This window comes from Drosophila albomicans, chromosome X, assembly GCF_009650485.2.
Source record: "Drosophila albomicans strain 15112-1751.03 chromosome X, ASM965048v2, whole genome shotgun sequence".
Classification (NCBI taxonomy): domain Eukaryota; kingdom Metazoa; phylum Arthropoda; class Insecta; order Diptera; family Drosophilidae; genus Drosophila; species Drosophila albomicans.
Genome location: NC_047627.2, coordinates 17,858,647 through 17,885,826, shown reverse-complemented (window position 1 = coordinate 17,885,826; position 27,180 = coordinate 17,858,647). Strand labels below are relative to the sequence as shown.

Below are 27,180 nucleotides of genomic sequence, written 5' to 3'. Positions count from 1 at the left end.
AACTCTCTGGGATCATCAGCGTCGCAGTCGCTGTCGCTGCTGTCTCTGCTGACGCCGCAGTCAGCGCCGTTGCTGTTGTTGTTATCGCGGCGTCGTCGTCGTCGTTGACGCTGACGTTGACGTCGCTGTCTTCGTGTTGTTGCATTGCGGTTGTTCTTGTTGTTGTTATTGTTGTTGCCGCTGTTAGATTGTTGGCCGTTCATTCGGGCAGCTCGATTTGCCGCCGCCAAAACTCACAGACAATTCAGTTTGAATTCTGCCTTCAAGCGCTTTAGAACATACGAAAAAATACAAAACACAGAAAAACAATAAAATAAAACTTGGCCATTATTTTAGCGCGAATTATTTGTAGCTAAAAATTATTGTTGACACAAACATTGAAATTGTGTGTGTGCGTATTAATTTGTTGTGTTTTTTTTTATTGTTTTTTGACATATTAATTAATTATTAAGTCTGGATTGTTGTTGTGTTTTTGGTTTTCCAGCGTTGCAATTTGCAATTTTAATTTAGTTTTGTTTGCTTTTGCTTTTCTTACGCGATCGATTCGTTGATAACAAACTGAGACGCGTCGCGAAAGCCTAAACACACACATACACTTGCACACATACTCTTACACACATACGAACGCAAACTAAAGAGAGAGTTTACAGTTTTAGTGTGCGAACGAAAGCAAGAGAGAGAGAGAGAGAGATAGATTTAAAGTCATTGCTCATCGCTGTTCTGCTCGAATTTCAGTGCCAAGAAGTGAGAGGAACGATAAACGGTCCACACAAAATAACCGAGGACGAAAGCAAACGCCGCCATTTTCACCTCCCCCGCCGCCCACCAAATGCTATCGAGCATGTCGTCCGGAAAGATTTTGCCCCGTCGCCAAGCGATTCCTGTTCTCTATACCAGAGGCACTCACTATGAGGTCGGCTTCGATATGGTAAGCACTGCAATTGTCCTTTGACCTTTCACTGGGGAACACCAAGTTCAAGTCACGCCAACCTAATTATAGAGTCTATAATAAACTATATAGAACGGCAACCCACACAAAAGACATACCACAGTTTACGTTTTGGGGGGATTTCAAATGCAGGAAATTGTAAAATTCTTTTTTTTATGAGCACTTTGCTTCTTTGACTAATTTTGATCGATATTAACATTTTTGACTACAGTTTAGATTGACGTAAAACGAAAAACTTGCTTCAAATATTTTGCATTGTTGTAGATATAAATATTAATAATTGCTAAAAATATATATTTAAAAAAAATTCTTTTTTTTTTTGTCATTCGTGAACTGCTGTTTTATTATTTTACAAATCATATCATAAATCAATCAGTAATTACCTTCAACAAAACTTAGAACTTAAAAGAAATGAATAAAAATAAAATTAAAATATATTTTTTTAGAGATAATATTAATTATAAACAGCTAGAGCATGCAGCATGTAGAAATTTCGTAAAGAAGAAATGTTCTGAGTTCTGAGAAAGCAATTTAAATATTTTATAGATCATATAAGTTGCAGTCAACATAGAAACATATAGTATATTTCCAAAACTAGAAACAACTTTTATAAACAAACTGAATTACAAAAGGGCTGCAAATTTCAAAAATAAAATTCTTCACAAATTAATTTAATAGATCTATGCTTTAATATAAGTATTATAATCTACTGTTAAGTAAAGGCTTTAGTAAAGGTAATAAAAGTAAGTAAGTAAGTGCTGTAAAGTATAGTGTAAAAAAAGTCTTCTGAGATCCGAGAGATAAATTTGAATATTTAGAAATATTTTATTAATTTGTAGTTTTCTAATTTAGTCTACGAAAAAGCTGAAAGAGACTTCAAAAGAGAAATTTCCTGAGGCAATTTTCATTATTTTTATAGATTATAGACAAGAAATACTGAGTAAGAAATTTACATTTTACATTTTTTATAGAGCACATTTAAAGTAAATAAACGAGTTACTTGTTAATTGTTGTATCAAAAAAAGTCAATAGCAGTGTTGAAGTGACTTCTAAGAACAAAAATAAAAACTTAAAGAAATTTCAAAATAAAAATCTGATATCTGAAATACCCACTGTTGGGGCATTAAAACGTGAGCGACTATAGGGAATTTACAATTTCTAATTGTTCGATAACATATACGATTTTAATTTCTAATTACGAATGGGAAGCGAAGTCAACGATAACGACTAATTAATGCTCTAACATTAAAACATTCGACAGCTGTTTGGAAAAATAATAATCCCAAATATGAAATTCAGAATTCAGCATTCCCCGCTTTATATAGTATATAACTGAGCGATCTAATTAGCTGTAGCATGTGTGCTATATCTAGTTGGAAGTATTATTCAATCTTGGCAACTTTCAAGATCGCTGATTAATTAAGAGAGCAGACTGGAAATTGCATTTGTAATATGATCGAATGATGATCGAATTCACAATGCATTTTGAATTGTCATTCAAGCAGAAAATTCAAATTTTTATATGGATGTGCTGTGAAAATGTGCGAATTCAAAATTAATACAAAAACTGCGAAAACTGCAAATAAAAAAAAGGGAAAGAACAAACTATAAATAAATAAATAAATTGCATTCGCATAAACTCAATGCAAAACTAATTAGCTATTCAAATCGAAATTGGCATAGTAAAAAAAAAACAAATAGATAAATATGGAATACACGTAAAATCCAAATACAATTGGCTTTCATTCAAAAACGAAACGAAAATGTTCATTGAAAACTTATTTCTCGCAGTGCAATTAGCATTTATTTGCAGATTGTTTTTGCATTGTCCCAGTACTTTATTCTTATCGTATATTTATATATATATATATGTATAGACTTGAAGGCGTTGTACTAAAATCCCGATAAGCGAAACTGTGTTAATAACAATCAGCCGTTTAACACTCTCCACGCATCCATAAAAATAACAAACAAACTGACAGAGAAATTATTAAATGATACTGCACAAATAAAAAACGAAAATAGATCTGTTGCTCCATATAGATTACAAAGAGAGCGAGAATCAGATAGAGACAAAAAATTACATTTTTATTTTTAATGCGCGTTGCACTTTTCTGTCAACTTTTAGCTATTCATCTACAATTTTAATCTGCCTGAAGTCTATGTAAACTTTAGCTTTCAGTAATCGCACAAATATAGTTGACCTAATTATTTTTCGTAGATAGCAAAAATATACTATAGATTTTGATATCGCTTCAATTGAACTAATTTAGTCGATGTAGAACTTTATTAATGAAAAAGTTTACTTGCAAAACTACTTAAACTTTGATATGATTAACATTTCTATAATTTTTGCAAAGACTTGATGCCAATAAAAGTAATGTATCTTCAGCATGTAAATCTTAGGTATTTATTTAAAGTTTAGTAATATCAAGATTATATCTTGATTTACAAATATTTAAAAATTGTAATAATTTCTACAAGTATTAGATGATGTAAATTCTAAAATATTTAATTCAGCATTTAAATTGAAAGTATTTATATAGATATGATGAAAATTATAAAAATTTCTGCATAAATTTGATGCCAATAAAAGTAATGTATCTTCAGATTAAAATTCTAATAGTTCTAAATTAAAGTTTAACAAGACTTTGCATTTATAAAGATATATTTAAAGGTCTTAACCATTTTAATTATTTCTGCAAATATTTTTAAAATACATTTCTTAATTATTTACCTAAAGTTTCTGCATCGAGAAAGTTATATGTATTTGAAGATCGTATCTTAATTTAGCGGTGTTTTAAATTTTCATCATTTGTATTAAGATTTGATGCAGATATGTCCCTAGAGCATTAATTAAGTTTAATAACATCCATTCTTGATTTAGATAAGATTCAAATTTTCATAATTTCTCCAATGATTTGGCACAAAAAGAATAATGTAAATTTATCATTTAAATTGAAAGTATTTGTATATAGCTTAGGACATTTTGCATTGATATACTATACTTTAAATAAATAATATCTATAAATAAAATAATTTAACTAATAAAGTGAGTAATTTCTAACGATACAGTTAGTTTCATCATTTTACACAATACATTTATATGTACAAATTTTCGCTTTACTGCAGAGAACATTTCATAATTAGTTTCAAATTTTTTAAAGGCAAAGTTGAGTATTAAATTTCAATATTAATTAAATAAGTTAGACTTTATTCTTTTCTAGCTTTCATCGTATTATTTCTTTGTTGCTTGACCCAGTTCCTGTTTAACCTTCACTTTGTCGCTCACACTCACTTGCTGTAGCTTTGAACCGGAATCGGTTGCAGCTAAATATATATAATAAAGCTTAGTATAAGAAAAAAGCGAAAAAGCGTGAACAATTGGCCAATATCAAGGGCAAATGGCAATTAGCATGCAGGCACGCTCCCGGGGCCCAAGATCAGTGCCAGAAATCCGAGGGTGTCGAATGTCAATAGTCACCTCTGGACATTTAGTTGTCGACTACTCTATGTATATATATAGTTTGTTGTTACATATTCACGTAGAGCGACCTGTTGGGGGGCCCACCCTGATGGTGATTTTATTTTTAAAATGAATACAAGTATTCAATTGCGGCCAACAACGGCGAACAAGACTCACTAACAATGCCCATTATTCATACTATTCACTGTACTGTCGCTTTATTTTATTTTTTTTTATTTTTTGTTTGCACTGTGATCGGTCGTGATCGATTATGCTTTTTTTTTCTTACATTTGTTGCTGTCGCTGTTGCTATGTCTATTTTATAATCTCTTTCAGCAATTGCTTGAAACATGCACTCATATTTCGTTGTCTGTCTGATTTGCATATTCAAATTGCGAAAATCTGTAGCCAAATAAGTCTCATAAAATAATACTCTAAAAATAACTATTTATTTGCAGTGTTGTGTTTTTATTTACCTAAATAGAATAATAAAAAAGCAGAAAAAGAAAACAGATTGAATAATAAGTGTAATTTACAAATTCTATATTTTATTTGAATCTCTGTAGCCTTTTATTTGAATTATTTCTAGTCTTAATCATTATTGCCTTATATATTACCCCAACAATTTGATACATTAAGTTCTAAACAATGGTTTTCTTTAGCTTAATTATTTACCAGTTGCTTCTGTGAGGTTTTTGTATATTGAATATTTTTTATATCATTCTATTTATTACGAATTTACATTTGATGGGCTTTTTTTTTGTTAATACCTCCACAATTTATTATATTACTTTTTTACATTGTTTTTCATTAGTTTCATTATTAATCAGTTTATTCTGTGAGGTTCTATATACTCCTTTTTTCTCTTAAAGTTATAAATCATATATCATGTTTTGCTTTTGAATTAGTATCATCTGTTTAAGTTAAAAAAACCAAATTGGGTTTTCGCTAAACAAGTTCATTTGTAAAATTTGAATTTTATGCTTTAATAAAATGTTCTAATTAAATGAAATGATTAATCTGCTTAACAATAAAAGTGCAAATGACTTAATTCCTTTTTTTTGTATTATAAATATAAATAAAAAAAGTGTTCTAAAGTAATTGTAATTTAAAATTTTTGAAAAGAACAACAATTAAACTAGAGCCAAAATAAGTCATTAGTAAATAGAACAAATTATGTTTGTTTTCCTTATGTTCTTCATTCAAAAGCAATAATTTAATTTTACAGCCATTGTAAAAAGACTTCAGGAAATGAGAACTTGACTTGCAAAATATTATAAGAAATTACTTGAACTCTTAATAAGCAGCTTCGAGTTTAATTTTGAGCAGTAATCAAATTTACGATTGGTCATTAGAAATCGCGTTTAGTTAGTAATCAAGAATGCTCCCCGCGGAGATAAACAAAGCAAGAACAAACTCAATTGGCAAATTGGTTAGAAAGTACTCAAATGTATTCACTTCTCAATTTTTTGTTCTTTTTTTTTATTACAGGGTCGCACATTCGGCTCGATGATCAAGAACTTTCTGATCTTATCGCAGCCACTGAACGAAACCTACTTGCCGCAATATGCGACCACAAAAGGCAGTAAGTATTCTACCCCGAACTTCAAAAAGCAATCAACTTGGAGTACTCATTGAGCAAGAAGTGAGTGACTAATGTGAATCATTTGGAATCGAATGGAATCGTTACAGGGCAAATCTATAATGAGACGCTCGAATCGGTGAAATGTAGTTTTCCGCAATATATACGCGAATTGGAGGGCGTGGCCGATGGTGCCGAAGTTGAATTCCATAAGGTGAGTGAATCACAATGATTTTGAAAATTATGATTACCCCACAACAAAAAAAAAAACGAAAAAAAAAACATGAATCGACCCCCCTTTGAGTAGCTGTAATAATTAGCACTCCAGCTGTTAACAATTAACTGGCCATTAAAACAAATACAAAATATAAAAAAATAAATGAAATAAGCTAATCTGTGGGCGGAAAGCGGGGGCCAAAACAAACTTCAACTTGAGCTTTCTAACGGTAAAGCTAATGCCAAAGTCGTCGTCGCATTTGTTGCGTGTTGCGTGCTGCGAACTTATTTTTTTCTTACTATTTGTTTTGTTGCTATTTTTGTTGTTCAAGTTGCAAGTTGCAAAGCCCATAATGTTTTCAATGACAACGACTTATGCACAACAACATGCCACATGCATACTTAACCAATTCAAGATATACTAAGTATATATGTTTGTATAACAGTTAATTACAATTGGCACTCGCCTAAAACGAGCACAAACATAATTAGCGCTCAATATAAATTGTGTATTTTAATTAAATTACATTTATGAACTATTAATCGCCATCTCAGCGATGCACTCAACTGTGGCGCCTATTGTTTTTCTATCTTTTTTCATTCATTTTTTGACTTGTCAGGGAATGGAATCGTTATCAGTTGCTTTATAAAAATGCCATTGTTTTAATTATCTTTTGATGTTCCGAGCTTTTCTTTGACATTCACTATTAATAACTAGTAAACTCTAGTAATTTTATGCATTTTTAAAGTTTATCATAATTTTTAAAATAAAAAAAAATAAAACAATTTTAAAAAAATTAACAACAAAATAGATTTTCATTTTTAAAAGTATTAGGAATGGAAGATTGATGATTCAAATCTTAGCTTAGAACGAAAAAGAAAATAGATTTCGTATCTAAAAATAAAATAAAAACTATAATATTTAAAAAAAAAGCAATTTGAAAAACATAAAAATAGGAGATTAATCATTTTTTGAGTGTTTTTTCATTGTATAAAGGAAAACTAACGTATTTAAAAAACGCTAAATTTAAAATACAAAAACATTAAAAAAAAAACGTATAATATTTTTTCTGTATTTATAATTGATCCTAAGAAGTTTTTATTCCTATTTAAAATTAAACTTTGTTTTAACAAGTTTTTATTTTATTTTGTTTCTATAAAAAGGATGTATTATATGAGTATAATTATACAATCATTTGATCTATAATTTACTTTAAGATATTTAAACGACAATGTAAATACTACCTTTTTACTAAAAACAAACTCATATTTTATTAATGACTTTTTTAAATGTTCGCACAAAATAAAACTTAATTGTTGTTTAATAAAACTACTTGAATTTTAAATCACTTAAAGAATGAATTTGGGAATTCCATTACAAACTACTTTTAAAATTTTTCAATATTTTGTAATAAACCAATCAGTTCAAATAATAGTATTCTATAAAATTTTAAAATAAGAAAAAGTAAAAAATTGTCAATAGGGTTATAAATACAAAGTTTTATCTTTATCGATAAAAAGTAGTAATACTCAAAAATAATACATTTTATTTGAAATTAACGAAACTGCTTAAATTCAATCATTATTATTAGAATTTCAAAACTTAAAATAATTGTAATGAGTATTACACACAATGTTTGTCTGTTTTTTGTAACGAATCAAAAAAAATCAATAATATTCAGTGTCTGAAATTGTGATCAAGTATTATTATTATGATGTGAGCTGTCGATTCTTTGTTATTATTTTGATTGCACTGCTAAATACTTGCGGCAATTAATTATGCAAGTCACACACGCAATACAATTTAGTGCAGTAATTTTTAAATCATACTCTTGAGCAATACCGACAGCTGCTGCCAATTCAGATCATGCCAGATCATGCAACATGTCGATCATATTTTTGATGATTTTTGGATTGATTTTCCAGTTAATTGCCAGCACAATTTAGCTGTCCAATTGGACAGCAGCAGTTGTAGGCAGCGTTTACTGTAGGTGCTAAACGCACATTGGTCATTGAACTAGTTCCGTTTTCGCCTCTTGTTTTTTTGTTTTTGTTTTTAAGCCAATTTGGTCATATAAAATGAAAATGCAGTCAAGTGACAGAGAGAAGCCCGTCAATAGTGCTGAATAAGAAGAAGCAGAAGAACAAGAAGAAGAAGAAGAAGAACTAGTCTGAGAGCGTTACAAGGGTCTCACATTGGCTTCACAGACGTGGCTTATTAGCATCGTAACAACATGACGGGTTGTTTTTTATGTATATTTATATTTTTTTTTTCGGCTGCAATGCGCAGCTGCCAATATAATGTGTTATAATTTTTTGCGTGCTATTAGTTGGCCAATTAAATGCACGCAAAAATCGCAAAAGTAACCTTGGCCTAACCGCCTAGCGACCGTTGTCGGCTTATCATCAGAGCTCACGACGAAGCCAGTCAAGGGAATGACAACACTTTGGCTTTGGCTTTGGCTTGCATTCGGCTGGCAATTGCATAATTATCATTCAATACAGATCAAATTAGCAATTTTCAGCTGCCAATTAACAGCATAAAGCCTACAACTTAAAATTCTTTGCATTCGCTTTGAGTTCGCGATGCTATCGCGATCGATCTTTGTCACTATTGCAGTCACGCATCCATCTCTAATGAAGCTGGCTTGTTCAAATGAAGAATGCAACGCATGATCATTATAATCTGTCATAATTCATTGACAGATATTGAATTCTTAAATGCTGTTTAACATTCTTTGTATTCGCTTTTAATTTGCAATACACTTATTCGATGTTTGTCACTATTCTAGTCACGCACCCATCTCTAATTGATCTCCTTATTTAAAATGCAGACTGCATCTTGGCCTTTAAAATTTGTATTATTTATTGCCAAAAATTTAAATTTAAAATACCATTTAACATTCCTTGAATTCGCGATGTTATCGATCGATATCGATCCATCTCTAAATAAGCTGGCTTATTAAACAGGAGAATACATCACATGTTCATTAAAATTGGTTTTAATTTATTGTTCAAAATTCAAATATTGAATATTTATGAACTGCACATTTCAATTAATTTTCAATTAATTACTTGTCATAAACAATTGTGATCGAAGGTTCGTCACTATTGCAGTCACGCACCCATCTCTAATTGATCTCCTTATTTAAAATGCAGACTGCATCACTTGGTCTTCAAAATTTGATATGATTTATTGCCAAAAATGGAAATTTTGTATAATTATGGGTTGCACATTTCACTTAATTGCAATTGGGAGTTAAATTGTTTTGTGCATGTTTTTTGCTCATTTCAATTAATATGCAGCAAAGTGTTGCAGCTCAGCGTTGAACGTGCAATTCATCATAATTAATAACATGCTTTTTAAATTGCTTCGCCAATTTTGTGTGTGCTTTTCATTAAGTGTTCCTTAACCCCGGATCAGCGACAACAATAGAGATCAAAATAAGCGAAAAAGAGATGTTGATCACTTCATCGGACTGTTATCGATCTTTTAGTCGATAACAGGCTTTTTTATTCGGTGATAGCTTCTAACGTTTCTGATTGCTTGGAAGTTGATTGTTTATTTTTTGATTTTTAAAATAAAAATCTATTTAAATTAAAGTTTGGCTTTTTATTATAGATGAGTGACTTCAATTTAAATTACATCTAATGTTCAGCATTGATATTTGTATTAATGTTTAGAAATCAAATCATAATTATAATATTCAATGTTTAATTAAATTTAATAAATATTGTTGTTATATAGTAATTTGTTCTCTGCTTTCAATCTTTTCATTTTTAGCTATTTCTGCTGCACTTGGATGAAATATTACCGCAATCTCTGAAGCATCAGCCGCGCAGCAAGAATCAACCAACTGGCTGCTCCTCGATCATTGTGAACAAGCCGCACTGCGTAAGTCAACTGTTGCTCAACTGTTGACGGCAATCACATACCCCTTTTCTATCTCTCCCTCTCTCCCCATGTCTTTAGCGCTTGCTTGGCCACACTGAGGATGCTTTGACAGAGACGCTCAATCATTATTACTTTGTGGTCGCTCACATCATCAGCGATAAGCCGGAGGGCAAATACAATGTGAAGGAGGAGCACTTCATGTCCCTCTGCTATGCTGGACACTTGCCCGGCTACACAATGAGCCACAATCAACATGGTCTCGTGTTTAGCATTAACACGATCAGTGCCGAATTGTTGCGCAGTGGCAAAACACGTAAGTGGTCAATTTCCAGTCTATGAATTCAAATATAATAAAAAATATAAAAATATTAAGAATATTTTAATTATTGAAATTGCAATTCGAAATTCAAATTTGTTAAAGGTTAAGGTAGAAATAAACTGTTTCAATTCAAACAGTATTCTGTAAATAAGAATTTAAATTCAACTTAAAATTCCATAAAGATTATCGACTTTTCAATAAAACATTTAAAAAATTAATGCAAAACTCAAGATTTTCAATTAATACAGTATTATGTAAATCAAACTACAAATTTAATTTCTAATTTCATAACGATTATCTCAAAAATTATTTTAAAAATTCCTCATTTTAGATGTACTGAAGTACTCAAGCTTAATTATTTTTTTATTCGATAAAGAAAAATTTTAATTTTGTTTGATTTTTTTAAAGTGGCAAATTCTTTGGCTTTAATTTTTTTATACAAATTTTGTGTTTTTTTCTGATACCTTAAACTAACATACACGTCGTATACTCAATTTGCTTGCAGCACGTCATTTCATCACTCGAGCGTTGCTCGCCACCAGCAATGTGGATGATGCCTTCAGGGTGCTGCAAGATGCTGGCGTTGGTGCCGCCGATGCGTGCTCCATTAACTTCACCTTCTTGGGGTATGCAATATCGCGTTTTGCGTTTTGCAACACTACTTATGACTTAATTTCCTTGCAGCGATCCTCGGCAAATGTTCTACAACGTGGAGATGGCGCCGAATCCAGAGCGTAAAAATGAATCCCATTTAAGTATTAAGGAGGTGCCCATGGGTTCCTTCAATTTCCATGCTAATCAGTAAGCTTCAGCTGCCCCTCTTAGTCATTTTTTTTAAGAACAAATAAAAAATAAATATTATTTTTGACAGATTTGATCGCATTCACATGGATCAGGCCAATGAGCCCATGGTGGAATCGAGTGTCTCGAGAATGCGTACTTTCTGCACTTACAAGCCGCCGGCCAGTGAGCAGGATGTGCGCAACATGCTGGGCGATGCTTCGGGCGGCTGTTATTGTGTGTGGCGTGATAATGGCAAACCGGATGAAGTGGTTAAAACCATTTCTATGGGCATTTTCGACTTGAATGCCAAAACCTTTTCACTCTATTCGGACAATCCGAGTTATACGGAGCCTCACTGCACGTTGCCTCTACTTTACAAATAGATTTTTTTTAAAGTGATTATTTTTAAACACATTATGAACTCATTTTACTTAACAAATTTATTTAGCGCTTTTTATTTGTGTGCTATCGGTATTATAAATTTCCATTAATATCATATAAGACGTAACAATATACATATATATGTACTTTTTTTGTTTGTGGGTTTAGCTAAAACGATATCTGCATATATTCCAATAAATAAATACATTTGAAATGGTTTTTAAATGTGTTTTTAAATTTATACGTTAATTGGCGCCACGTCGCCGAACTCTGTTGTGGCGCTGCCAGATCGCCGCAATAAAAATGTAAACAAAGTGCAGGGCGTTGCCAGTGGCGCATAAACAGCTGTTGCTACCTATTGAATCACCACTGGTTGCCTATCGATAAATCGATGACAACGATAACGACAAGTGAAATTTGCCAGCAAACGCAGTTGTTAACAAGAAATGCTAAATTACAACACATTATTATTGCTGTTAAGAAACAAAAACAAATGCAAAATACATAGTCTCTCTGCTATGCCGACATAGTAGAAACCAAAGCATAAAGCATCCAACTATAACGAAATCTCAAAATTCTATACTGTCTCTCCAGTCTCTTGTTCGTATTTTGTGTTGTGACTTTAATTTAAATGCAATATTTGCTAGCTTAGCTTATAGATTATAAATAAATACAATGTACACATTAATGCATGGCTTCTATAAGCATCTGACACAAAAAGATGAATATTGCGTGGTTATTCTGGGCCTTGATAATGCAGGCAAAACGGTAAGCAAAAAAACAGCGATAACAACTTGTTTGGGACACGTTTAAAGTTCGAACGTAATTAAACAAATTGCAGACCTATCTGGAGGCAGCCAAGACCAAGTTTACAAAGAACTACAAAGGCCTCAATCCGGCCAAGATAACGACAACAGTCGGCCTCAACATAGGCACCATCGATGTGCAGAGCGTGCGACTCAATTTCTGGGACTTGGGTGGACAACAGGAGCTGCAATCGCTATGGGACAAATACTATCAAGAATCACATGGCGTCATCTATGTGATCGACTCCAACGATCGCGAACGCATGGACGAAAGCAAAGTGATCTTTGGTATGTCTTTAGAGTCGATTATCTTAATGATGTTTCATGTTCATATTTCTGTTTGACAGATAAAATGATTAAGAACGAGCTGTTGTCGGGTGTGCCGTTGTTGATATTGGCCAACAAACAGGACCTGCCCGATGTAATGGGCGTGCGCGAGATTAAGCCCGTCTTTCAGCAAGCTGGTACCTTAATTGGACGTCGTGATTGTCTTACAATTCCCGTCTCAGCGCTCACAGGCGAAGGCGTCGACGAGGGCATCAAATGGCTGGTGGAGGCCATCAAACGACATGCTGTAGTGCGTCCGCCGCGTGTAAACGACTAGAGAGAAGCTAATGCTTATAGAGGAGAGGAGAAACACAGGCCAACGAATGATTCCAGAGCGAAACAGAGAGAGAGAGAGAGAGGAACGTGTACAGAACATAGCGTTTAAACATGTATCAAATACATTTCATATATTTATATAGCTCAACAAGGATAATAGATGTACTATATATTATATACATTTTCAAGAATTGACTTTCACCCAACGCTATTGCTAGCTTATCAGCCCAGTCGATGACGCCGTTTGCTTATCCGAAAACCAAATGAATTTGCCGTGTGGCGTTCTCACGATTGTTATACCCGCTCCCTCTCAGCAACTCACTGGGTATTATAAGTTTGTGTGCCAGCAGGAGACATTAATTAAGCACCATTTGTAAATAACTTTCCAAACTTACTATCTGCTTTTCTGTCCGTCTAGTCAAACAGCTAAAAGCCTTGAATACTCAGCCATTGTTTGTAATTCACTCACTATTTTAAAATGGTAAACTGTTTAACTAACATTTTATGACTCAGTGATAGAGAGTCGAGTACGCTCAACTATCGCGCTTTGCTTACCTGTTTCTTATCAGGGCTGAGCTAAAAAAGCGAGATAAGTTAGTGTGAGTGGCTTTTGGTATGCCTGACATGGCAAAAGCAATATGAGAGCGTCTAGTTGTTGTGTGATAACTACTATACTACCTCTAGGTCTATCTGCAGCTCAACTGCAGCCAGCCCCATGTCCGCGATGTCGATGAATGGGAATGAATGCCACCCCATATATAATAATGTTCAGTCAGTCAGTTAGTCTTCTGTTAGTGGTACAACCGCACGGATTGTGGCGACCACACACAACATTATATTATACTATATTATAATACAAGTCAACATATTTGTAATATCGTGTCTCATGTGTGCAATAACCGCAGATCAGGGCGCCCTAACAGTCATAATTATAATGAACTCTATGATCGGTGCTGTTTCTTTATAACGATCTTCGACTCTTGTTTGCGTTCGGTATCGATGCATCATCCAGAAAAACGAGGAAAAACAAAAAAAGGAAAGCAAAAGAGCGCGTGTGTCTGTGTGTGTTTTTTGGGGGGAGGGATTGAAATCGTAATTACATATAAATGTACATTAGATAACACCTACACACGAATGTGGAGCACACTGTCGTCGTCGTCGTAGTCGCTTATCATTGATATTATACCACCAACGTGTGGAGTGAAAGAGTTTTATTTATTTTCGTGTGTGTGAGTGTATTTACGAACAACAACAAAAAAATACGCCGCTATCATCGTCATGTATCCCTATTACGAGCAGGATTGGAGTGTTTTGCCACCGGAAAACAATCGCAGGTTAGTTTTCAGTTTTTAAATACAAAAATGACGTTATATTCTTGTGAGCGATGCGTTTCTTTGCGATATCTTGCGATTACATTGGGCGGCAGGCCTATCGATAGTTGACGATAACACAGCACTGCTGTTGCTGCTACTGTCAAAAATACGAAATGTCAACCGCTTGAGCGCGCTAGCGCTCTCTCGCTCTCACTGCTGTTGGGCTACACACAAGACAACTACTACTACAAAATACTACTACTACTACTGTTGCGCTCATCCATCCATCGTCAACATTTGTGTGGACGGAGCATTTTTGTCGCGTTGTTAAAATTTGCATTTTTTAGAAGTTTTGAAGGCGGCCAGGTTGCTAATAAAACCCAATAAAATAAAAACGTATACATTTAGTGCATGCAAACTATAAAAAGCCATTAAAACGCACGCACACACACAAATTAATTAAATGTTTCGTTTTCCTTGTGACCAAAAAGCAGCATACGCTTAACGCTCATTGCTGTGTTGTTGTGTGCGTGTGACAAGTGTATATATATATGTGTGTGTGTGTCTCTTTTGATGTGTCTATGTAACTTGGGCTTTCCAATGAAATCACATTAACCCGAAAAGAGTAATGCAATATTTTTGCAAAAAAAAATACGTGTTAAGTTACAAGTGGCATATGGGGTTGTGAATGGAACAAAACGACGCATACGTGTTTCTCACTGTGATTTTATGCAAATACATACATACAACAAATATATATGTGTTTTTGCAACGCATGCAATGCACTCGATATAAAAAAAAGTGCCGTGCATATCGATATCGAGAGTATCGATAAGAAAAACAACGCACGAATGACGGCAGCTGTTTTGGTTTTTAGCCATGACTGGTGACTGACTTTGTAACCAAACTGTGTGACTGCCGTTCGGGCTACTCTTTAAACCAAAACCAAAAAGTGTGATCAAGTTTTTTAAAGAGTTAATTTGATGTGGCAATTGCGATTGCAATAATTTCACGTTGTGTTGTGCTGCTGCTAGCAAACAAATAATAGCGTTTGCAGGATCTATACAATTAATTAGCAGTTACGCTATAAATTCCAATTGGATTTTAATACGCCTCTCTTTCTCTACATATGTGTGTGTGCTGTAGTGTGTGTGTGACTGTGTGAGTTGCTGTCAACTCAATGCGCGCTAATCGTCGTCTACCTTGGCTCATGCTTCAAGTGCGGTTTTCGTATTATTCACACAACTGAATTAATCATTTCATCAGCATAGGGGCAGCAAACAAAACTGTGTTTTGCATTCTTTGAGTGTGAGCCTGCCATTTCTTTTTATTTTTTTGTCGTCTTAATTAACACCCTACACAGCCTAGCCTACTTTTTGCTGCCTTTGCGTTGCGCTGCGCTTCGTTGGCCAGCACTGGCCAACTACATACATATGGACACATACTTACATACGTGTATGCCCATCTAAAAGGTACTTCATTGCCCATGCATAAAGTACAAATCTATGTATGCGTGTGTAAGCTTAGAGCTTTTTTGTTTGCACTGAACGGCGACAGATCATATGTACGCACATCCATATAACTGTATATTTGTTTTAAGCCTCAGCTTACGCACACATTCATAAATATATACATACATACATATGTATTTTTGTATGTAAACGTTTCATAACTAGCGCAGTCAGCAGCAGCACTGTGTTGATTGTGCTGATATTGTTTGTGCGTGCATGTGTGTGTTAGTAATAACAATAAAGAAGCCCAGCATCACCGTCCGATATCAAGAGTGAGCAGCATAGAGAGATAGCGTGAGCGAGAGGTAGCTAGTTAGCAGCTAAAGTTCATATTGCAGTGTTAAAAGTTTTGCAAGTGCAACTCAGTGTATGCGTATACATGTGCATGTGTGTGTGTGTGCGTGTGTGTGGGAGAGCACAAGAAAAGAGAGACCAAAAATTGCAAGCAAATAGCGGCCGGCTGTCAATGTTGTTGTTACTGTTGCTGCGATCGCAACGCAGCTGTAACAACAGCAACAACTAAAGGTGTTTGCGTGTGTGAAAGCATAGGCCGGCAAGAAGAAGAAGCAGCAGCAACGGCAGAAGAAGAAAAAGTGCAAAGATAAAGAGTTGAACAAGCAAACAACAACAGCAACAAAAAAAGCAAACAAGCAACATCAGCAGTTTCGTCTGCTTGCCACTACCAAAGTGCTACAAAGTGCGGCCGCCGCAGCAGCGCAGTAGAGCAGTAGCATCGCCTCACAATGAATTCCGAGCATGGGTAAATGCCTCAAATAAATACAGTGAAAACGGGAGTGTTCACTGCATATGCGCAAAATATTCACTATACTAATGTTGACTCTTTAATACTCTACAGATTCAATCCAGCCTTCAATATGGCCACCATACGCCAGGCATTCACAGAGGCCGTTGAACGAGGTATGCAAAATAGAAATGTGTTGACAACCAATTCAAGCAAGCATCCAATTGGAAATGCCTTTTTGCATTGCCATGCCTTTGCCTACTTGTACGCGTTGCCAACCTAAATGCATTTGCCTACATGGCTTGTGTTGCCAACCAACTCAACTAATCATCCAACTTGAATTGCCTTCGCCTACGCGTGTGCGCACTTCGTTCTCTTTCTTTCATTCGTTGTTGTTGTTGATGTACAGTGAGAATGCCGACGCCCACACGACTGCGTGATCTTATACGGCAGATACGAGCTGCCCGAACGGCAGCCGAGGAGCGAGCTGTGGTGAACAAAGAGTGCGCCTACATACGCAGCACATTCCGTGAGGAGGACTCCGTCTGGCGGTGAGCACAGTCTCTCTTTTTTTTTAAATTGTCTTTCACTAAGCAAGCAATATTAACCTTTGACTCTCTTTAGTTGTCGGAACATTGCCAAGCTGCTGTACATACACATGCTTGGCTATCCGGCGCATTTTGGCCAACTCGAGTGCCTCAAGCTGACGGCGAGCACGCGTTTCACAGATAAGCGAATTGGTTACTTGGGCGCCATGTTGCTGCTGGACGAACGTCAGGATGTCCACTTGCTGATCACGAACTGCTTGAAAAAGTAAGCTAATGGAATTTATTGAAATAGTATTAAGTTAAGCTTAGCTTCAGTTCAGCTTTGGCTTTAATTGTAAATTAATGCAAAAGCTAAGCGATGAGATAGAGGAAAGATCTTTAAATGAGTGTTAGAAAACATGAAAACACCGAAACTTTAAGCAATATATTCTTATGCTAAACCACAGATTAATTGTCATCTAAATGGGCTCTAAAATAACTAGATATTTGTAGTGCAATGTAAATTGCAAACCCAATGTTTTAACACATGTTGAATAATTTATACAGCTATTGTATTTGGATTACTTTATTACTTCTTTATTAATATCTTACTACCTTACCTTAGTATCTTAGTATTTTATTACCTTGCAACTTACTACGTACTACTTACCTTAGCATTTTGCTACCTTAGTATCTTGACTTAATACTTTATCATCTTATTACTTACTACCTTATGTTAGTATTTTACTACGTTTCTACCTTATTATAAGTATATTCAATAAGCATACCATTTAAATGATTTGTTATTGAAATTTGTGGCTTAACAACTTGATTTCTCTATCGTTTCATTTGCAGTGATCTGAACAGTTCGACACAGTTTGTGGTTGGACTGGCGCTGTGTACGCTGGGAGCGATTGCATCGCCGGAGATGGCGCGTGATCTGGCCAGCGAGGTGGAGCGATTGATGAAATCGCCCAATACGTACATACGCAAAAAGGCGACACTTTGTGCATTCCGTGTCATTCGACGTGTGCCCGAGCTGATGGAGATCTTTTTGCCAGCGACACGTTCGCTGCTCAGTGAGAAGAATCACGGTATGACATAGAGAATATACATATATGAATTTCAACAATAGTTAATTGAACACTCCCAATTTTATAGGCATACTGATAACCGGCGTTACGCTGATTACGGAAATGTGCGAGAACAGCTCGGATACGTTGATGCATTTCAAAAAGGTAAGTTTGCTGGACGTGACGGCTCTGGACGGGGACCCAAGGCAGGCAAAGAGAGACAACAAATAACAAATAACAAAAAAAAAAAAAAAAAGAAAAAAAACTACTAAAAAGAAAAACAGCTTCAACAGCTAGCAACCAGCGTGGTTTTGCGATCCTCTCATTGAATTCACCAAACCAAAAACAAAATGAAAAAACCCATCTCGAAACGTTTTTGGGCAGCCTAATGTATCTCGTTATTATTACTTGTTGTATACTTTCTATATACATATATTTTACTATTACTTCTATATATATGATGTATATTGAATATTGTGAATTCATCTTTTTCGTTGCTCCCCTTTTGGTCAAACCAAAACGGATCATTCATCTACTCGTATATTTGTTATTGTCCCACACTTTGTCTTCGTTTAATTGTATTATTGTTTTTATCGCTTTGTAAACACATTAATTGAAACCATTTTGACAAAACGACAAACCAAACACACACATATTTTGTATTCTACTTACAAAATTAACGCTTGTTTGTTTTTGATCGAAAACCGCGCAAAACACAAAATGAAATTTGTTGTAATTTGCTTGCCAGGATAGCGGAAATCGAGAGGTATGATTGCGATTTGTGCCTTTATTAACAAATAATATTCGTATTTCCCCTCTTAATTGTCAATATTTTTATCGTTGTTGTTGTTGTTGTTCTAGTTCTTGTTGTTGTTTAGTGTTGTTCTTTTTGTGTTTTTTTTTTTTCGTAATATAATATTTCACCCCCTTGTTGGCTTATATTTATTTTACCGTTTTTTCCCTCAATTATTTTAGTTAAATAATTTGCTGCAATATTTCTCTGAGTATCTTCCTACTCGCTCTTGCACACTTGCACAGACTAGCGCTGTTGCACTCGCACACACGCACACAAATTACACGACACACTTTTTAGATTTGCCAACTCTTTTCCACACACTATCTTTATATTTCCCTCTCTCTCTCTCTTTCTCTATTTTCCCACTTTTAATGCACCTATTTGTTTGTCCAATTTGCACATTTAATACGTTCTGCTTTCTCTCTCTTCGCTTTCACTTCTGGTGCAGATTGTGCCGAATCTGGTGCGCATCCTGAAGAGCCTCATCCTGGGCGGCTATTCACCGGAGCACGATGTCAGCGGCGTCAGCGATCCGTTCCTGCAGGTGAAAATCCTTCGCTTGTTGCGCATTCTCGGCCACAATGATCCGGATGCCTCCGAGGCGATGAACGATATATTGGCGCAGGTGGCCACAAACACGGAGACCAGCAAAAATGTGGGCAACACCATTCTCTATGAGACGGTGCTTTCCATTATGGATATACGGTAAGTTAAGCGATTGTTGAGATATTTCAAATTATTTCTTTACTAACAAAAGCGTAAGTGCTCTTACTTTGTGACAGAGGGAAATTTATTTCCAATCCTATATAGTATATACTCTAAAACCATATTCTTATACAGTAAATAAATATATTCATATCCGCCTGTCTGTCTGTCCGTTCATTTAAACACCTTTATCTCAAAGACTATGAAAGCTAACGTCATAAAACTAGCTGGCAATGCTTGTCTATGTTAAGCACAGCCTTTTTTATTTCAAAATTAATTCATTTTCCACAAATTGACTTAAAAATTGCATAGTTAGAAAGTTATCAATTCCAAATTTAAGTTTTTAAAAAGCTATTCTTTAACAGGCGAGGTCTTTGTTAACTGAACAGTTTTCACAAAAGGCTGCAATGTTAATGTTTCCAGTTCTGTTAAACGTAATGTTATTAAGATGTTAATATTTTCAAATAGGGAAAAAGATAAGAGCTATCTGACAATCAATCACTCTTAATTATTGTTTTTTTTTTATTAGTTGTCTTTTTTATTTATTGTCATGCTAGTTTGTAGTTTTTTTTCGTTCCGATTAAATTGTGTAACATAACTAAGTATAATTTCCTATATCTTTACCAAGTATTTACTTCTATTACATATATATTTTGCACTTTTCTTTTACAGCTCGGAGGGCGGTCTGCGTGTGCTGGCTGTGAACATTCTGGGTCGCTTTCTACTCAACTCGGACAAGAACATCCGTTATGTGGCCCTCAACACACTGCTGCGAACGGTGCACGCGGACACATCGGCTGTGCAACGGCATCGTACAACCATTTTGGAGTGCCTCAAGGATCCGGATGTCTCGATACGACGCCGGGCAATGGAACTATCGTTTGCACTGATCAATGCACAAAACATACGTACAATGACCAAGGAGCTGCTGCTGTTCCTCGAGAAGGCCGATGCCGAATTCAAGGCCCAATGCAGTTCGGGCATGATCTTGGCCGCCGAACGTTATTCGCCGAATTCACGTTGGCATCTGGACACCCAGTTGAGTGTGCTGATAGCGGCTGGCAATTATGTGCGCGACGATGTTGTCTCATCCACCATACAGCTGGTGTCGAGCAGTCCGGTGCCGGAGCAAACATATATCACGAATCGCTTCTGGGAATCGCTGCAGGTGGCCAACCATTGTGAGGATAAGCAGCCGCTGCTGCAGGTTGCCGTTTGGGCCATAGGCGAATACGGTGATCTGTTTATGTACGGCGCCAATGAGGATGGTAAGTCGAAAGTTTTCTTGTTTATATACGATATATGTTGATAAATGCATCCCCATTCTGTATACAACAAAATTATGCAATTATCTGCAATGTTCAGATAGGCGCACAAACATTTTGTAATCTCAAAAGTCGTGTTGCATTTTTTGAAGCTTAACAACTTTTGCGAATTAAACTGAAACTTTTGATATTTCTTTATTGCGTACAGAATTTGAACGTCCCACGGAGAGCGATCTGATCGCTGTGTATCATAAGTTTTTAACCTCTGCTCAAGTGTCGACCACAAGCAAGCAATATGCGCTCGTCTCCTTGGCCAAGCTGAGCACGCGCCTCCAGCAATGCGTGGAGTAAGTGAACCTAATTCTTTGACTGCCTTCAACTTTATATTAATGATGTTACTTATTTGTGTTGTTGCAGAGAAATCCAGGCATTGATTACCTCGTTTGGCAGCCATCTGAATGTGGATCTGCAGCAGCGTGGCGTTGAGTTTACGCAACTCTTTGGCAGCTATAAGCATTTGCGTCCACCGCTGCTGGAGAAGATGCCCGCCATGCAGATCAGTCGCATCAGTTCGCAGAATGGCGAAAGCGGCGGCTCCTTCGATGACAACAGTCCCGATGTCATCGAGAATGGCATCGAGATTGGCGGCAGTGGCGCACATCCGTTAATCGAAAGCAATATGAATACCATGGGTGACAATACGGTAAGCAGTCGAGTTAAAATTGAATATCAATTCACTTGCTAATATCTCTTTATTGTAGAACATTCTATTGGATTTGTTGGGCAGCACAGATCTGTCGGCGGGTGGCCCAAGCGATTTGGCCATGGCCACAGATCTATCGAATGCGGTGCATAAAAAGAATACACGCAATGCCAACAATGAGACGCCGTCCACCAACAATCAGGATCTACTCGATTTGCTCGATCTGGATATGTCGACACCATCGACAACAACGTCCGTTATGGGCACCACGGATCTGGGAAATGTCAACAACATGATGAACCTGCGTGGCATCGATTTAAATATGGGCTTTGGTGGTGGCGGTGGCGTCGGCAGCGGCGTTGGTCTTGGTGCCATCGATGCCATGGCCAGCAGCATACCCACAAATGGCAACGATCTGGCTAGTATGTTGGGCGGCCTCGGTGCGCCGGCTAATAATGCTGTGCTGCCGTCGCTCGGTGGCGATAATTTGCTCGGCGAACTGAATGCCACAACGACGACAACCAACAATGTGACAGTGGTAAACATTTGTCGAATATCATATCTATAAATCGTCTTATATTAATGCTGTGTATTTGTTTAGCCTCCGCAGGGTCCCAAGCTGACGGCCCTGGACAAGAATGGACTGCTGGTGCAGTTGGTGCCGTTGAGGGGCAGCGATTGCATGAAGATATTTATGACAACCACAAATAGCTCAGACAATACATTGGAGCAGTATTTGCTAAAGGCAAGTGATGCAATTTCACTTATTTAAATGCATTTATTATAATTTATAACCTTTTACATTTTGCAGGCGGCGGTGCAGAAGAGTTTCGAGCTGCAAATGCTGCCGCCATCGGGTTCGGTGCTGCCGCCGGGTGGCGTTATAACGCAGGAAATGCGCGTCGTCGCCACATCGAATGTAAGCTTGCAAAAGTATAGCATACTTTTCGGCTGTGTAACTAACTTTTTCTTCACTTTATTTTAGGCGGTACTGCGCATGCGTTTGCGCATTCAATACACGCTCGATGGCCAGCAGCTGGTGGAGCAGACGGAGGTTAGCGGTTTTCCGGATCAGCAGCCGCCTATTGAATAAGCAACGTGTATTATCGCAAGTGTGTTAGCTTAAAGACCACACACACACACACAAACACGCGGACACCCACACACACACACAGTGACAGAGTAGAGCACAGCTAAATACAGAGAGGTTGCCACACGCATATATATATTGTAAAATAAGTTAACACAGTGAACCACAAGCACACACATACCACACACACACAATCGCGCCCATTTATTCACACACAGGATAAGAAAGCAGCCGCACCAACAGCAGCTACAACCTACGAAGTTCATCTCTTCACTTGTCACCAAGGATATAATTCTCTTCTCATTCAGCAAACTCATGCAACATCTTCAGACTGCTCTTCTGCCTCCGTTAATTGAGCCATCTTCAATCGATTAAAAGCGAATATACTATGGGAATGTGTGAACCTGAATGATGAGTATAATGCGATTTGAAAACAATTTTTTTTTACTCTAGTACCAATTATATATTTATAATTTCTACATGTGTGTGTACGTGTAAAAGCTCTATCAACAGTTCTTTATTTGTTCTTGTCAAAACTATCGTTTATCTTTTTTTATTAGAGTCTGCAATTCTTATTTAATATTCTACTATTACTGCTTTAACAACAACTACAACTACTACTATTATTATTATTATTAATATTATATGCTATTATTATGGTTATTATGATTTTTTGCCTTTATTTTCCGTGTGTGTAAACCGTTCTGTGTAAAAGACAACAATTCAGTTTTAATATAAGACAATAAAGTCATTTGAAAGCGTCAAGCCACATAATAATAATAATACATTATATAGCCACTACACTACAATTGTAAATTGCAACAATTACCAAGACAACATCTACAACAACAACAACAAACACAACATGAATGTGACAAAAAAACAAAATTGTGTATACTTAGCAAAAAAAACGAAAAAAAAACTAAAGAAAAAAAAGGCAGCGCATTTATTTCAAGCTTAGCATTTTTCAGAAACAAAAAAAAGAAAAGTCAAGAGCAGAGAGCTGATCGATAATAAAAGAGTCAATGGTATATCGATCGATCGAGCGCTTGCTTAGCGCGTAGTTATTATTATTATTACAATTCTTATATATATATATATAGATGAAACTTAATTTTTGTTATATATGTATGTATGTGTAATATGTATTAAGCTCGTATGAATTTTTTTTTTTTTTTTTTTTTGGGTTTGTAACCAACTAAGAAGAAGGCTCTTAAACGGCAGGCTGCACATTGTGACGTCACATAATGGAAGTCTGGCGACTGCCCTTACACACACACACACACACACACACAGACACAGACACATAAACACACATATAGATACATGCAAAATGCAATTTGCAATTGCAATTGCAATTTTAAAAAAAGCTCAGCACACCGTGTGGCCTACATTTCCACATTCTAATAACCGATAAATTGTTATTTCCTGTGCGCACGTACTTAAAAAATTAAAAATTATATTACAACAAATAAATTCAACAGAGAATGAAACTGCACGAGCAGAAAGCACTGTGGAAAAACTAGATAATTATAATATACATATATAAATATAACAAAAATATACAGAAATGAAATTAAAAAAAAAAGAAAACCACAACAAATACTATATATATATACATAATTGATAACTGGTAACACTTAGTTTTTGGGGCGGGAATGGGGAACGGTAATTAACAACAAATAATGTGAAAAGAAACCAACATTTATCTACTATTATTATGTATGTATTGATTATACACACAACAAACAAACAAATATAACAATAACAGCAACAAGTAAAAAAAAACAAAACAAAACAAATGTCATGCAGCAGATTGAGAAATGAAAAGAAAAAAAACCGAAAAAATAACAACTAAATGAATAACAAACAACATTAACATATTGTACAATATCTTATATATATTTTTTTTGTATTCATCAAAAACCTTTGAGCTGAAATAAACACCAACATTTTGTTTTATCAAAAGACAAGATATCGCCGAATCTTTGCTTACGTACCTAACCTCAATATTCCGACTGCGAATAACCTGAAACTAAACACTCGCAATTTTCTAATAACTTGGCTATAAATTTAATACAATATTCGCAACCTCAAATCAACAACTTGTGAAAATTTGTAAAATCGTTAAAAATACATAAACGGAATTTAACGTATTCATCATCATGGAACATCTTTTGGCACATCCTTGCAATTGGTTTGGGTGCCAGCGTTCCGTTGATTGCACTCTTCGGGCGTGCTCTTCCACAGCAAGGCGGCACAGAACTTGGCACAGTTCAGTTTGCCACTGCCATCGGTGTCCACCACATCGATCATGCGTTGGATGTCCTCTTCGCTGTTCTCGTAACCAAACACACTCATCATTCCTTTCAGTTCGCGGGCGCTTATCGATCCGCTGCCATCGACGTCGAGTATGGCAAACGTATTGCAAATCTCTGCCATCTTATCTTCACTTAATTTGTCCATGATAATTTTTGTTTATTTCTCGAAAATAACATCAATTCAATGAGAGAGAGAGAGCACAAATAAAATACCGAAATTAAACGCAAATAACCAACGTTAAAACTTACTCTTTTTTATAAGTAGATTTTTTTTTATTTTGTGCCGGCAGCTGACGACGGAGATTATGACTGACAGAACTTTAAATATTAACTGCAATTCACTTGACTTGCTAGGATCAACATTATTTTAAATTTTCCTATTCTACATTTTTTGTTGCATACTTTAAGGCTGCTGCCATGCGTATAGCTATATTAATAATGGCTATAACTCGTCAGGATCTGGACAGATCTCGAAAGGACCTACCTTTTTGGGCTCACATAGACCAATACTATCGATTGGCATTCCAGGATTTTTAAGATGCAACCAAAAAAATTAACGAAAATATTTCCAAGGGGGTGGCATGCAAAAATTGTCCTGAATTCGAGTTTCGCGCTGTAACTCCGCCATTTTAAGGACGATTTTGATGTCCTTTTCCAGATCGTTAGGTATTGATATAAGCATACATAATCCATAAGAATATCCTTGAAAGTCCTTTAAACAACTGAGATATAAAGACTTATTTTTATTCAAAAAATAAGCTATATCTCTGAAGTCCTTGCTAGGATCGGGATCGGCTTATTGCCAAACAATTACTTTTTGTTAGTCCTATCGACTGACCAAAGGACATTTAAATTGTTCCATTAGGTTCACAGTTAGACAGGATTTTTTGTTTTTCACCACTTTCTCCTCGCCCTGAAGCCAAAATTTTTGAAGTATTGGATTCTTAGATGACCTCATAATTTTTTGATGCCATTCGATAGATTTCGATGCCACGAATCGAATGCAACAAGTCCGCCCGAAATGTTCAAGGATATGGCGGAGATATAATCATTTTTCTATTTTGTGTTTATGTGCAGCAAATCAATTATTGTTGCATACTTTGAGGCGCGACCAATGAAATGTTTAACTTCATTGTAGTTTAAACTCAGCAGAATGTGCAATGATTTTGAAGGGATGCGCATCAGTTTGTTCCTATATATCAACACTATAGCTTAAGATTCGAGGATTTCTAGAAAACAAAAACTTATTGAATATAATGAAAAATTCGGTATTTAAAACTTTTCGGTACTAAAAAGTTTTGTATTTATTTTTTATTTATATGTTAATGGCAGGAAACGTAAATATTAGTTAAAACAATGAAAAAAACCTTCACGACGAGAAAGACACATGTTTATATTTTTAATAAGGTATTCAAAAATAAATCAAAGTTTCATTTTTAATTTATTTAAAAAAAGAGTGTATTAATTGATGTAATTAAATTTATATTATTAAAGTCTTTAAAACATTTTAGGTTTTATGATAACAAAATACAAATATTGATATTAAATTAAATTATATTTTATAAAAATATTTTATTTTAGTATAGTGAAAAGTGAAAGCAAAATTTTTGAAGCTTGCCATATGCTAAGTTTCCCTCATAAGTGTGTAAAATATTATCCAAGTTCACATCTGTCGACAGTAATTAATTAACACGACATCACAAAACTCGAACAATTTTGACAACTTCGTCTTGTTGAGCTCAGTTTTGTTGGTTTATCTAAACGTGATTGATTTGTCTGCGTGGATTTATTTAGTCGGCTTAAGTTTAATCCCAGACGTGACTTGTCATAGTCAAAGCAAATAAATGTGCTTAAACTAAATACTCTTAGTTACGCGTAATACAATACTACCTTATTTATACTCAACGACTCTCTCTCTCTCTCTCCCTCTCTCTCTCGCACTTGTACTTATAGAAGACAAATTGCAGTGACTATTCAAAAATCAGTGATTGCAGCCTTAACAGCTTGTCAGTGGCTGTCAAGTGGAGGGGCAAGTGGGAAGCTGCAAAGCGAAGCTGAAAGAGATTTACAATGAGACATGGCCGTAATACCCAATCTGATTGTCTTTTAATAACACAAGCCGAAAATCAAGTGT

At 35.5% G+C, this 27,180-nt stretch overlaps 3 protein-coding genes and 1 long non-coding RNA gene across 10 annotated transcripts; 3 read left to right on the top strand and 1 right to left on the bottom strand.

The window, feature by feature from the left end:
* The first annotated feature begins 239 nt into the window (after nt 1-239).
* On the top strand, nt 240-11,810 carry LOC117576869 (uncharacterized). Of its 2 annotated transcripts, none has more exons than XM_034261975.2 (9): nt 240-391; nt 736-928; nt 5,907-6,000; nt 6,108-6,211; nt 9,998-10,108; nt 10,187-10,421; nt 10,933-11,053; nt 11,112-11,228; nt 11,299-11,810. In XM_034261975.2, the coding sequence occupies exons 2-9, from the start codon at nt 830-832 to the stop codon at nt 11,591-11,593; spliced, it is 1,176 nt and encodes a 391-aa protein (XP_034117866.1). In that variant the 5' UTR covers nt 240-391; nt 736-829; the 3' UTR covers nt 11,594-11,810. The 2 variants fall into 2 exon arrangements, with proteins under 2 accessions (XP_034117866.1, XP_034117875.1); XM_034261984.2 differs by having other exon boundaries at nt 250-385.
* Nucleotides 328-1,166, bottom strand: LOC127565682 (uncharacterized). The gene is made up of 2 exons (XR_007955012.1): nt 1,048-1,166; nt 328-990 (listed from the first exon to the last, which is right to left on the bottom strand). It is a non-coding gene; the product is annotated as an uncharacterized LOC127565682 (long non-coding RNA).
* Nucleotides 11,811-11,985: 175 nt separating the features above from the next.
* LOC117563588 (ADP-ribosylation factor-related protein 1) lies at nt 11,986-13,175 on the top strand. Its single transcript, XM_034241977.2, has 3 exons — nt 11,986-12,359; nt 12,433-12,685; nt 12,745-13,175. The coding sequence occupies exons 1-3, from the start codon at nt 12,267-12,269 to the stop codon at nt 12,999-13,001; spliced, it is 603 nt and encodes a 200-aa protein (XP_034097868.1). The 5' UTR covers nt 11,986-12,266; the 3' UTR covers nt 13,002-13,175.
* Nucleotides 13,176-14,199: 1,024 nt separating this feature from the next.
* LOC117563560 (AP-1 complex subunit gamma-1) lies at nt 14,200-24,183 on the top strand. Of its 6 annotated transcripts, none has more exons than XM_034241959.2 (16): nt 14,529-14,679; nt 16,374-16,584; nt 16,681-16,742; nt 16,976-17,117; nt 17,191-17,379; nt 17,949-18,187; nt 18,255-18,331; nt 18,915-18,932; nt 19,411-19,667; nt 20,340-20,935; nt 21,141-21,279; nt 21,350-21,635; nt 21,694-22,173; nt 22,237-22,380; nt 22,447-22,554; nt 22,621-24,183. In XM_034241959.2, the coding sequence occupies exons 2-16, from the start codon at nt 16,568-16,570 to the stop codon at nt 22,726-22,728; spliced, it is 2,862 nt and encodes a 953-aa protein (XP_034097850.1). In that variant the 5' UTR covers nt 14,529-14,679; nt 16,374-16,567; the 3' UTR covers nt 22,729-24,183. The 6 variants fall into 6 exon arrangements, with proteins under 6 accessions (XP_034097834.1, XP_034097843.1, XP_034097850.1 ...); XM_052006476.1 differs by lacking the exon at nt 14,529-14,679 and adding an exon at nt 14,695-14,709; XM_052006508.1 differs by lacking the exon at nt 14,529-14,679 and adding an exon at nt 15,118-15,265.
* The last annotated feature ends 2,997 nt before the right edge of the window (nt 24,184-27,180 follow it).